At 39.5% G+C, this 12,465-nt stretch overlaps 1 protein-coding gene and 2 pseudogenes across 1 annotated transcript; all 3 read right to left on the bottom strand.

Annotated features, from left to right (window-relative positions):
* Nucleotides 1-250: 250 nt before the first annotated feature.
* LOC131308656 (uncharacterized) lies at nt 251-1,328 on the bottom strand. Its single transcript, XM_058335611.1, has 3 exons — nt 1,195-1,328; nt 923-979; nt 251-828 (listed from the first exon to the last, which is right to left on the bottom strand). The coding sequence occupies exons 2-3, from the start codon at nt 965-967 to the stop codon at nt 511-513; spliced, it is 363 nt and encodes a 120-aa protein (XP_058191594.1). The 5' UTR covers nt 968-979; nt 1,195-1,328; the 3' UTR covers nt 251-510.
* LOC131308657 (GPI mannosyltransferase 1-like) lies at nt 1,250-5,677 on the bottom strand (annotated as a pseudogene).
* Nucleotides 5,678-9,557: 3,880 nt separating this feature from the next.
* LOC131309084 (small nucleolar RNA snoR100) lies at nt 9,558-9,671 on the bottom strand (annotated as a pseudogene).
* Between the last annotated feature and the right edge of the window lie 2,794 nt (nt 9,672-12,465).

The following is a 12,465-nucleotide window of genomic DNA, read 5'->3' as shown; positions in this document are numbered from 1 at the left end:
GAGAATCTGGTTTCTTTCTTGGATAACCTGGTTTCTTTCATAAATATGGCGTACTTACGTATATGAAACTCTACATCAAATTTATGCGGCCGATATTTCCAAAAAAAATTCAACACCGTTCAATTCAACGGGCATGACGGACGTGCCTTGTACGTCGCGATGTACCTAGTTTATCAAAAGAGAAACCTTATTTCAATAGACAACACACATTAAAAGCTTCAATAATTTGCCTACAGTTCAACATGCAAAGTAGAAAGAGAATAAATTATTTACATCGCGCCACGTTACAAAACAGTGGTCTTAATCAATAAAAATGGCGACGTGGCACAATATAATTGATTTGGAGGAAACAAATGTTTACACCGGCGGTGTAAAGAATTTAATCTCAAGTAGAAACCATATTAGTTAGACATTAGAATTATATTCACAACAGAATCAAGCAGACCGCTCTAGTCGAGAAAACTGATAATAACGAACGATGTGAGTCAAACTTATGGAGTATCAAACTTCTCATTGAGCTGCAGCATCTCCATTGTTGGTTCCTTCAGCTCTAATTTCTGGCAAAGTACCATCTAACCAAACATGCTTCTTGTCTAAGGCAGCAGAAGAATCATCGGAATCTGCATTCCCAAATTCCGATGATTCCCAGCTTTTATTTGTTCCATTGCTGGTTTCTGACTTCCCATTCCGCTTTGTATCAGCATTTTCCTCCGTTGTCGATAACCCATAATGCCCCTCCACTTCGACTGATGAATTAGATGTAACGACCTTTTCTGATAAGGCGATCTCTGGACCGGAAATCACCAAATTTGAATTCTCCACTGACCGCTGCATCAACGTTTCCAGTGTTACCGGAAATCACCAAATTTGAATTGGATTGGTTGTTATTGGAAGCTGTACGTGTTGGAATCATTTCCATTACCAGAGCTATGGTAGCATTTTGAGCTTCAGTTGCATCTGGTTTCATCTCTCTTCCATTCTGCAACAATAAGGTATTAGTTTTGAAACTCCCTTCTGTTGTTGAGTTTTTGCTTACAAGCCCCCATTTTGTTCTAAAGAAAAACCCAAAATGGCAAAGACAGCTACAATTAATATCAAATAGCATATGAAAAACAAATGGAAGTGTTGAAAGTATAGATGTCTATCAAAACCGAAGAATGAAAACATGCATTTCCAAGGTGGTAATCTGTATACCTCCTCCCCACTTCGTGATTCTGACAATGCTCATTGTCCATTGGAAATAAATAAATAAATAAACCTCCCAGCAGCAATATTTCCAACTCGTCAAGTAAAATATTTCAATTCACAAAATCGAAAAAAAGAAGAATGAGCTACAATCCTACACTAAGAGTTATCCAGTCCATCAATTTCTAAAAGCAAGTCATACCGAGGTATGTGTTTGGTGTTTGGTCATTTGGTGTTTATCCAAATTGTATCTTGCCCGGATATGAGCCAGAACTGAGCTCTATTTGATCATCATCCATATCATAAACTAACAATACTGTCCGCCTCATAAATCTTCAGATGACCAAGTTTGCAAATACCATAACCAAGTGCACACATTTTGTCCATTTCAAGTTCCAAATTTGGACCAGAATGGGGAGTGAAACCTGTGAATGGAGCCCATACTCTCTCACTCATGTTTAGTTGTTCCCTTGGAACTTTCAGGCCCCAACTGCTTGAACGGAGAGAATCTGTGGTGGAGGATTATTTTGATAAGGATGAAGGCATTAGCAGCTAAGAATAGTAAGCTTGCAGCCCAGAGCTGTAGGAAGACATTCTTGCCTTTGAATTCAAGAAGATAACCCCACATTAGCCAATGGATTTGAGCTCCCATCCATATGAAAATGGACGGCAAACCTTTCCATTTAAGCTTCATATTACTCCATGGCAATATCAGAGGCAACAGACAGAAGAACAACCAAGTACTGTGCTGTAAAATGACCTGTCAAAGAAATGAACTTTTCCACCTTAAATGAAACGTCTGATAAGAACAAATTTCCCAATAAAAACTAGGAATTTGTGTCTTTATTAAGCTCATGTAGATTCAGCTAAATTCAAATGTTAGAAAGTCATTCAAATAAGTCGTTCACAAAAATAGAAAGTCATTCAAATATATTACAACATGCTACAAATCACGGAACTTAGCATACCTTATTGAATGCTACAAATGCTACCATCTGAACAAAGAAACAGAATGGTAAATCCTGTGCAAAGTGGAACACAAGGGCCAGCTGTACTATGAACTGAGGCAGAAAAGAGATGAGTTTTTCTTTAACTGAGAATTCATGCTCGTGACACAGATAGATGTGGTAGAAGTATATATCGAAAAATTGTGCCTTGGGTCTGTACAAGTAAAAGATGGTACAGCAGTGCCTCATGCAAGAACTCCCAGCCATACAGAAAGAAAAAAATTCCAGTGCAAATAAAGAATACAGCTCCAGATATAAGCCCAAACATAAGTCGCTCTTTTGTAAACATGCTGGTCAAAGCAACCCATAAATTGTATGCACCAGCAAATTTCTTGCTGCTTAAATTTTGGGCTAAACTTCCATTACTAGAACTCCATTCCGTAAGAGCAGTATTTTTATGAGACCGGAAGTGGAAAGGATGCAGAACCAAGACAATAGGAAGTGCATAGATTATAGGATAGATTTGTAAATGGACAACAAGCCCATACAAAAATGCAGCTTGTAACAAATTACCTGCAGAATGGAAAAACACGACATATCCTTTAGCCTCTACCTTTGGTGGCAACTGTTAAGTAGATCATCACTGGAACAAACTTAATCCAAGGCATCAAATCAAATTAATTAGAATCTGGTTCCCTAAGAGACAACTGTAATGATTCTTCATTTCAAAAGTTGGTATAGAGACGTAGGATGTTATACCGTTCATTAGACATATAATGATCCACAAAACCATCACACAGACAATAGGCTCGCAGTCCCCACGGGTTCCAAATAGTGAAGGTAAACGGATTGAAGAGCCATACCATCACAGGATAGGAGCATAGATTCTCAGGCACCTTTCGTAGCTTCAGAATGTTATGGATAAACAACCCTACAAGTAAATCTGCAGCATGAACAGGATGTAACTTTTCATGATAAACAAAATACATGAGACTAGAGACAAAAGATAAAAAGAAATTTAAATAACATGGACAGATATTAAACTGTTCTGTTAACGTCTGAAGTTAAAGTCAGAATTTAAAATTACTCGAGGGGAATCAGGTGTTTCCCTGCAGGCCAAGTCCATACTTGTCTGAAAGATATATTAAGGGTTAATACCTGGACACCCCTCCAAGTATACCTCTTTTTCTTGGCCACCCCCTCTACGAATTTCGCCTACAAACAGACCGTCATTAAAGTTTTCATTTGGAGGACCCAACTCCGTTGGACGGAATGAATGAAAAGATCATTTTGCCCTTACGTATGTACACCGACAGCAGACCCACACCAGTTCATTCCACACTTCTCTCTCTACTAATAGAATACCCAAATTTTTGCCCCAAATCCTAAACTCCATTCACGACCACCATCAAGCAATTTATGGCAACCACCACCGACCTCCACGAAGCCACCTCTCTCTCTCTCTCTCTCTCTCTCCGACTCCCATATCTCTCTCTGTACAAAATCTAATCCAACACCATTTCTGGCACCTATTCCAGCGACCACCATATCTCTCTCTCTCTCTCTCTCTCTCTCTCTCTCTCTCTCTCTCTCTCTCCCATATCTCTCTCTTAGGTTTGACCTCGATCGCCCCTATCTCATCCTCATTCTTGTCCGAGTCTAGGGCGGCGTCGAAGGGGGAGGGGTTGGAGGGGGCGAACCGGGGCAAGGGGCTGATGAAGGAGTGGGAGCAGTGGTGGATGATTTCTGGATCAGTAGCGGCGACGAGGGTTAAGGAGGAGGATTGGGAGGATGAAGAGGGGGGAGTGGGGCTAAAGACGTTGGAGAAATCGAAGTCGACGGCAGTGGAGGTGGAGGAGGAGGATTTGGGGATGGTGAGTTTGCTGAGCTCTGTGAGTGTGTGTGTGTGTGTGTGTGTGAGAGAGAGAGAGAGAGAGAGAGAGAGAGAGAGAGAGACGGGAGTTGCAATGAGAGAGAAGGGTGGCTTAGGTCGTGGTCGCTGGCATGGGTGGTGCTCTCTGGCATCATTGGTGGTAGCTGGAAATGGTGTCCATGGAGGTCGTGAACGGAGTTGGCAGTTCGGGGAAAAGTTTTTTTTTTTGCGTAAGTGGGGCAAAGATTAAGTAGGTGGCAATATTGAAAATACCACTTTTGACTGAGCTTAGGTGAAAATATTAACAGTTCTAGACAGAAGCCTAACAAAAGGGGTTTAGGGGACAAGAAAATTTTAATGAACGAGTTTGTCCGTACGCGAAATTCATAGAGTGGGTGACCGAAAAAAAAGAGGTATACTTGGAGGGGTGTCCAGGTATTTAACCCATATATTAACCCCTCCCACAATTACAGCAGGATAGCAGTGATATTTATGAGAAATATCCTAGCAAAAGCATGTACTTCTAAGTAGCACCGACGCAGACATGTGATAAGACACGAACATGCTAAGACGCAAATTTTAAAAACTTGGAGGACATGACACATTGGGGACACGTTCTCAAATATATTTATGCATACTACCATATGACTCGACTATAACGTTTAACGCCCCCAACGTGTCTTGCGAGTGTCCATAGAGTATTTGCAAGAGTTTCCAGAGAATTTTTTAAAGTGTTTATGGAGTGTCCAAATAAAAAAACGTTAAAGAAAAATAGGACACTTCGGATTTGAGTGTCGGGCGCACGTTGGTGTTCAACAAGTATCCAACAGCGATACATCACCTCCAACGAAGTGTCCATGCCACATAGACGTACTTGATGTTTGAAAAAAAGTGAGTAGCGTGATAAACAGTGACATGAGTCACAGCAACACAGGTGCAAAGCTGTAACTTTAAGACAATGAAAACAGATTGAATAATATACTAATATAACAAGTAAAATGTCCAATCATTAGAACCAGGGGCAGTCTTCAGACTTATAATGATTGGTAATAAAACCCAACATTTTCTAAAGATCCACCTTGATACAAAAATATAAAATGGATATAACAGTAAATTTGAATGGTGGAACATGCAATCACGTGAATGTTTCCTTTTATTCTTCTATGTTTTCCTCCTTCAAGAGATGTAAAACTCCATAAACAACATACGATACCATACCTGAAGCAGAGGAGAAACTTTCCCCATGAGCGATGTATCAAAGAATTTGGTATGAGAAGAAATGCAATCAAAGGGGAGTACCGATATGTTGTTCTCTCGTAAGGGGACTTCCCGGAGGCCATTAAGGAAGCAGCATCAGAAAACACGAGGTAATCAACATCTGTATATCTGACCCCCATATGAGTGTCCTGCCATTCTCCATAATGAATCAACAGAAGTCAAAGAACTGCTGAGAACAGAAGCAGAGAACGCAGATCTATTGACTGCATTGCTGCAAGACAGGAGGAAAAAAAAAACATGATATTATCACAGTTGTCACCTTGAACTTGATTGCGATGGATCCAAAAATGATGTAAGGAACAATAGTACTCTTAAATATTCAAACAAAATTGCTAGAACAACACCCACTTACACACCATTTACAAACCCACACTCACAAGTGCTTGTGAGTGTGTGTATAAATGGGTGTGTAAGTGCGTGTGGTTCTAGCATTTGCTCGTATTCAAATACCAAAGACGTCCTTAATGGACCCAATTTGTCCTTTATTCTGGCTGAATCTTCTATTCATCATGAGCCAAACGAGGTATCAAGTTAAAACAAGAAATTATCATGATGAGAAACACCAATGACATGGTGTAACTCCGGGATTCATACAAGCAAGTCCCATTACAATTATTAAAAGGTGTAAAAGTTATTAGTAAGAGATGTAAAAAGAACTAAATCCATCTGACCCAGGTGTACGACGCGTGCATACAGAACACGCAAAATACGGTCCTGCCACATCCTTATCAACAGCTGCAGTGAGAAATATTCAAAACATAAGAGACAGTAAGATCTTCTCTGAAATGCTCTCTGAAACCCAGTAAGTTTAAGCAAGCAAGAGTTAAGAACCACTTTTCCCCCAATACCTAGGATTATACACAGGAAATTAAAGATACGACTGAAGTGGACGAAACTCAAGTCCAAAATTCATGTTGGGTGGACACAGAGTTGAATTCATCAAACTAGCTAGACCACGGGTTCTTAATAAGAGTGTGGACATCAGCTAAACGCCTAAGGCCCTAAACCATTTGATTCCAAACACAAGTATCAAATTCTCTTCAGAACACCCAAGAAACCAAAGAGAAAATAACATATTAGCTTCTTGATAACAATTTCAGGAAACAATATATCTGAGTGCCTTGGATAGGCAAATCATCAATCTGTAATTGTCAATACTAAGATTACAAACCAGGACAAAACTACTTTATAGTGGAGATCAGGTGAAAGAGACCGAGAGAGAGAACAAACAAGCAGAGCCCGAGAGAGAGAGAGAGAGAGACATACCAGTTTATAGTGGAGATCAGCCGAGTCGTGAGATGATGGAGATCAGGCGAATCCAGCGATGATGGAGAGAGAGAGGTGGAGGTGTGCAGATCATCGCCGGAGAAGGAGGAGATCAATGGTCGGAGATATATATATATATTTCCTCTTTTAGGTGGCGGACCGAAAATAATGTTTGTAGACTCGCATTCATCCGTAGAATGCCTCAATTTGGTTCCCGAGCAGCTTGGTTTGGTTGGTTCGGTTCATCCACTAGATAGCTCTACTTTTTACCCACAACAACAATTCAACCCACGTAGTCTCTAATCATAGGATACATTGAAAACAGACCTAACTTTTAATTAAATGCACAAAGTGACTACTCACAAAATAGGAGAATTTTTAGGCCGGCCTCATTTTCTAGGTTCGAACTTCAAATAATCCTGACAAAAATATTTCTTCTTTATTTTAGTTCTTTCTCTTGACTTTTCATGCATTATTACTATTTTGCCTCTTCTAATTAACTTTTTGTCTACGTGTCCATTTTTAGGATCAATTTCTTATCCATATTATTTCGGACAAAAATACTATTGGCTCTGTGAACTGGACTTCCAATTTTCATAGTCAATTTTATGAGAACTATGTTACTATGTGAACTGAAAAATACACAGTTCAAATAGCCTTACCATACGTTAAAATACATATTCTCATAGAAAATATATAGTTCTTATAGGAAAATACACAGTTCTTATAAACAATCATCATGGACAATAACAGTTCTCATAGAAAAAAACACAATTTTCATAGAAAAAATAGAGTTCTCATAGACAGTTCTCATGTGAAATGGCCATGTGAACTGAAAAATACACGATTCAAATAGCTTCACCACACACTAAAATACACAGTTCTCACAGAAAATACATAGTTCTCATAGAAAAATACACAATTCTCATAGACAATCATCATGAATAATAACAGTTCTCATAGAAAAAAACACAGTTCTCATAGAAAATATACAGTTCTTATATAAAATACACAGTTCTTGTAGACAATCATCATGGACAAATAACAATTCTCATAAAAAAAAACACAATTTTCATTAAAAAAAACACAGTTCTCATTGGGGGTGGCAAATTGAACCCAGACCCATTAACAAACCCAGACCCATCAATTAGAAAATAGACCCAACCCAACCCATTTATTAGTTGGGTAAGAATGAGTTCAAACCCAGCTAACCCATTATTAATTGGGTCATAATTGGGCATCAATTAGGTCAACTTAAATGACCCAATGGGCAATGAAAGTAACCCACCAAATTTCATCTCTTAATTGGTCTCTTTTGCAATTGAGAAGTGGAGGAGTACGCGCTCTCTCTCTCTCTCTCTCTCTCTCTCTCTCTCTCCCCCCCCCCCCCCCCCCCCAAGGAGCATGGCCTTCTCTCTCTCTCTTTTATTCAATTGTTTTGTGCTAAATCACGCGCGCCCAAAAATATTTTGAATGGTCCGAATTAAAAATCAATTGTGACCAGTAACAATTATTTTGATCAGTCAAAATTGAAAACACATCTCATCTATTAATTGCACAAATGGACCCGTGAAATTGTGCTCCGCCGTGAATAAATTTCTCTCATGGTAATCCCGCAAAGGGTTTGGATTAAAAAATTGACTTATTTTTTTGTTCTTATTCAAATTTTTTTTGTATTTTTTTGTTTTGTGTCATATTTTTGTAACTTATTAATTTGTTTTGATAAGAGGAATCGGAAAAGTAAAAAAATTTGATCGAAACTTATAATTTTTTGAATAAAGACAAAAAAAATCAATAAGACAAAAAAAAAAATTACTTATTCTCGTCTTTTTGAAAAAATTTATGAGTTTCGATCATAATTTTTTTTTACTTTTCTAATTTTTCGATCATAATTTTTAGTATATATGTAATTGGGTTAATGGGCGGATCAGGTTTGCTTTAAAATAAATGGGTCGGGTTGGGTATGGGTAATTAGACTCATAGTTAATGGGTCTAAATGGGTCAATGACCCATTAAAGACCCAACCCACTAACAACTTACCCAATTTGACCCAAACTCGCCCGTTTGCCACCCCTAGTTCTCATAGACAGTTTCATGTGAAATGGCTATGTGAACTAGAAAATACACCATTCAAATAGCCTCACCACACACTAAAATACACAGTTCTCATAGACAATCATCATAGACAATAACAGTTCTCATAAAGAAAAATACAGTTTTCATAGAAAAAACATAGTTCTTATATAAAATACACAGTCCTCATAGGAAGTTCTCACAGAAAATACACAGTTCTCGTAGATAGTTCCCATAGAAAAATACACTACAGTAGCGTTCTCATGGAAAAATACACACAGTTCGACAAACAACCATCACTGCACAAAGAAAGTTGGAACAATCACAAGATGATCGACAAAATCAATCTAATTTATTCTTTAATCCAAAGAATAAACTTCAACGTTTTAATATAAATTTAAAAAATAGAAAATCAGAAAGGACATGAAGGACGAGGATGTTGGATGGGCGATCGAAGGCGATGACTTGCGCATCGAATTCGTCGCAGAGAGTTGTTTTGATTGAGAAGATGCATCCCACCGCAAATTCCTCAGCGACGCTGGCGGCTCCGCTGCTGTTCGTATCCATATCATTGCCTCGGCGCTGTGACAACGCCTCCTACTCCGGTAATGGCGGATTTGAGCTTGGGAATGGTAGCTGCGTCGGCGTCGACGGTGCCATCCTCGTCTATCAGATTGTCAGCCCTCCGCCTTGAAGTCCACTACAAACATCTGTGCTCGCCATTCTCTCTCTCTCTCTCTCTCTACAAGGTGGGTTGAAAAGGACCAGAATAATGAAAGTGTGAGGGCGAGGGGCACAAAAGTCAGTACGCAATATATCCGAACCTTCCAACTTCGGTAAAATATTTCAGGGTTGGGTTCAAACCAAACCTAAAAAATAGGGGCGGTCTCTAATTTTCTACACAAAATATCAATGAAATAGTGACCCTCTATACCTATTTTGCTGTGGAACCATGCCCACTCAATCTAAATCAAAATCAAATACATTAAAGAGGGCAGACCTAGAAACCCAATTTAATTTATGTGCACTTTATCATGTTTCTTGCATTGATAGTCTAGTGCATCAGTATCCACATAAGCTCTAGTTTTACCCGTTCTCTCTAAATTTTACTCCTACCAAGTATTTTTTGTTTTGGTAGTTTTATTGAATTCACAGTATAATTTTTTGGGAAATTTATAGGAATGGTCCTCCTAATTTCACTCGAGTCTCATTTTCGTCCTCCAAGTATCAATTGCAACTCTTTTGACCTTCAAGTTTGGTTTTTGTACCAAGTTGGTCCAATTGATAACGCTAGTCAGCCAAACTGGATCAAAAAACTCAAATCGAGGACAGACGTTATCAATTGGACCAACTTGGTACGAACTGCAACGTCCAAATTGCCATCAATTTGATTTTTTTCGTCCAGTTTGGCTAACAAAAGTTATCAATTGGACTAATTTGGTACAAAAACCAAACTTGAAAGTCAAAATAGTTACAATTGATACTTGGAGGACGAAAATGAGACTCGGGTGAAACTAGGAGGACCATTTCTATAAATTTTCCTAATTTTTTTATTTAATCATTCTTCTTGATGGGAGTCTAACTAAAACACTTCTATAAATTTGATTATTATTTTTTTCACACTAATTTAAATATTTCATTAATTCTTTAAATGGATGCAGAAATTCAAAATTATACACAAAACATTTTAATTTTTGAAGTACTATATAAAATTTTAAATATTGACAAACAAGATGTAGCAAAAGAGAGGCTGTATTTTGCACAACCAATGAATCTTTCCCACTACCATACAACTTGTTGGAAGACATTGGTAAGTTGGTAATTTGAAACGCTGTTATGAGTTTGTCATGGCTGAACTGTAGTCAAATTAACTAACTGCACTTCCACAATCCTAAAATACTGCACCATAATGGAGGAGGAAGATTTGTGTGGGCAGCGTGCCCGAAAAAAATAGGGCGGATCGATGAATGCGCTTTTTTGGCAGACGAACGCTCAATTCAGAGTTGCCACTTGGTTTGAAAGTTCGACACCCAAAGAACCGAACTTGAAACGCTCGCTGCGCTGTTTATTTTAAAAAAAGGTGAAAGCACCAGTCCGTCATAACTATATCTGGGTTCGGGAGCCAGGTTACGAGAGGGGAAGGGTTTTAAGGCACCCCTCTCACCCGATCCAGAGATTGGTCTCTACTTAAGCATTTTGCGAAAATATTTGCGATTCTTCTTTTATTTAACCAATTTTTAGCCAATTAGGGCGGGAAAACAATTAATCGGGGATTAAAACCGTAACACTTTGCAGGATGTGATCGAAAAAAAATGGCAAGAATGGAAGATATGCTAGAAAATAACTGAGATAAAACCCCACACTGTGACTGGATATTAAACAGTGCGTTGGTGTGAGTTTGACACAAGCAGTGGCCAACTTGCATGCATGAAACTTCCAGCATGCAAATAAACCATCGCGCGTCGAACCCACTCCATCGCGCGAAGGTTGACATCCTTCAAACAGGTTGAATTTTATCTCCTTCTGGGCTCTGGAAGGACCAGTGCACACCCAGGAGGCAAACCAAGCAGTTTATATATACTAAAAATGAATAATTATTACAAACATGGATAACAGAAATAAATTATGACTCCTAAACAATGGGGGTACCAAAACAGAGGCCTTTAGACCAAGTTGCCCATGCAAGGGCAATTGCTGGAAACGGGTTGACTATCGCGCGATGGAGTCAGTTCATCGCGCGAGTGTCATGACTGGACTTCCAGAAATTGCCTTGCATGCCTGGGCTCTGAGACATGTTCAGAAGCAACCCAGGGGCATTTCCAAGCTAACAAATAAGAGTTCTAAGTTAAACTACGAGTTTTATCATGCAAAACAATGAATCAGTATTAGCCATGCTTCACAGTTATTCATAACACTGATAAAACAAAAAATAAACTAGCATCTCATCCCCACGAGGACCATCGTGCGCTGACAAGAATCGTCGCACGTGTGACTGGGTCCATCGCGCGTGGGAGTGCCAGTGCACGATCTCTTGTAACTTTGCTGACTTTAGGACCAGGACTGGTATAGATTACCAGCCTTGGCCCTACCAACCCCTCTCAGGGATCAAAACAGTAAACAGTAAGGGATTATACTTTTGTTTGAGTGTTTTGAAAATGGATTGAACAAGGTGGTGTAGCTTGGAAAATGAGTATATGGAGGTGGTTAGAGTGAGGAGATATCAAGTGTGCTGGGGCTTGTAGAGTTTTTTTTGCTTGAGAATTGGTAACCTTTTGGAAGAAGAACCATGGGGGGTACTTATAGAGCAAGAGGAGGTGTATGGTGGGTGAAGAACTTGGCTTAGCAACCAGCCAACAAGGCTGACCATCTTCCCTTGGTGGAGGAAGAGGCCAACAAGGTGATGGGAGTGGTTGTGAGGGTGGTGCAACCCATGCACCTGCAGAACACTGTTCAGTCGACGAAGACGGAGTTCCTCAGGACAGTGGACCCCTGATCATCACAAAATCCAGCTGGAAAAAGGTGAAAGTGACAGGTGTTGACCATCGCGCGACACAGTGACTCCGTTGCACGATGGTTGAACTAGCCCTCGCGATGGTCAATAGTTAAGGCTTTGACTTTGACCAACACCTGGCAGATGGATCATCACGTGTGGGATCCACTTCAACGCGCGATGGTCAAACCTGAGGTCAGGTTCCCAGGGCTTTGACTTAGGGTTTTGGGGGTTAGGACGGGCTCCACTCACTCCAAGCTCAAACCATTTCACTCTAAAGATTGTTTTTGATCTGATTCATCATCGGGAAAACAAGAAACCGAAAAACAAAGTAAAACAATTGGGAAACTAGA

The sequence above is a fragment of the Rhododendron vialii genome, chromosome 11a (assembly GCF_030253575.1).
Source record: "Rhododendron vialii isolate Sample 1 chromosome 11a, ASM3025357v1".
NCBI classification, from domain to species: domain Eukaryota; kingdom Viridiplantae; phylum Streptophyta; class Magnoliopsida; order Ericales; family Ericaceae; genus Rhododendron; species Rhododendron vialii.
This window is presented reverse-complemented; position numbering and strand designations above follow the sequence as displayed.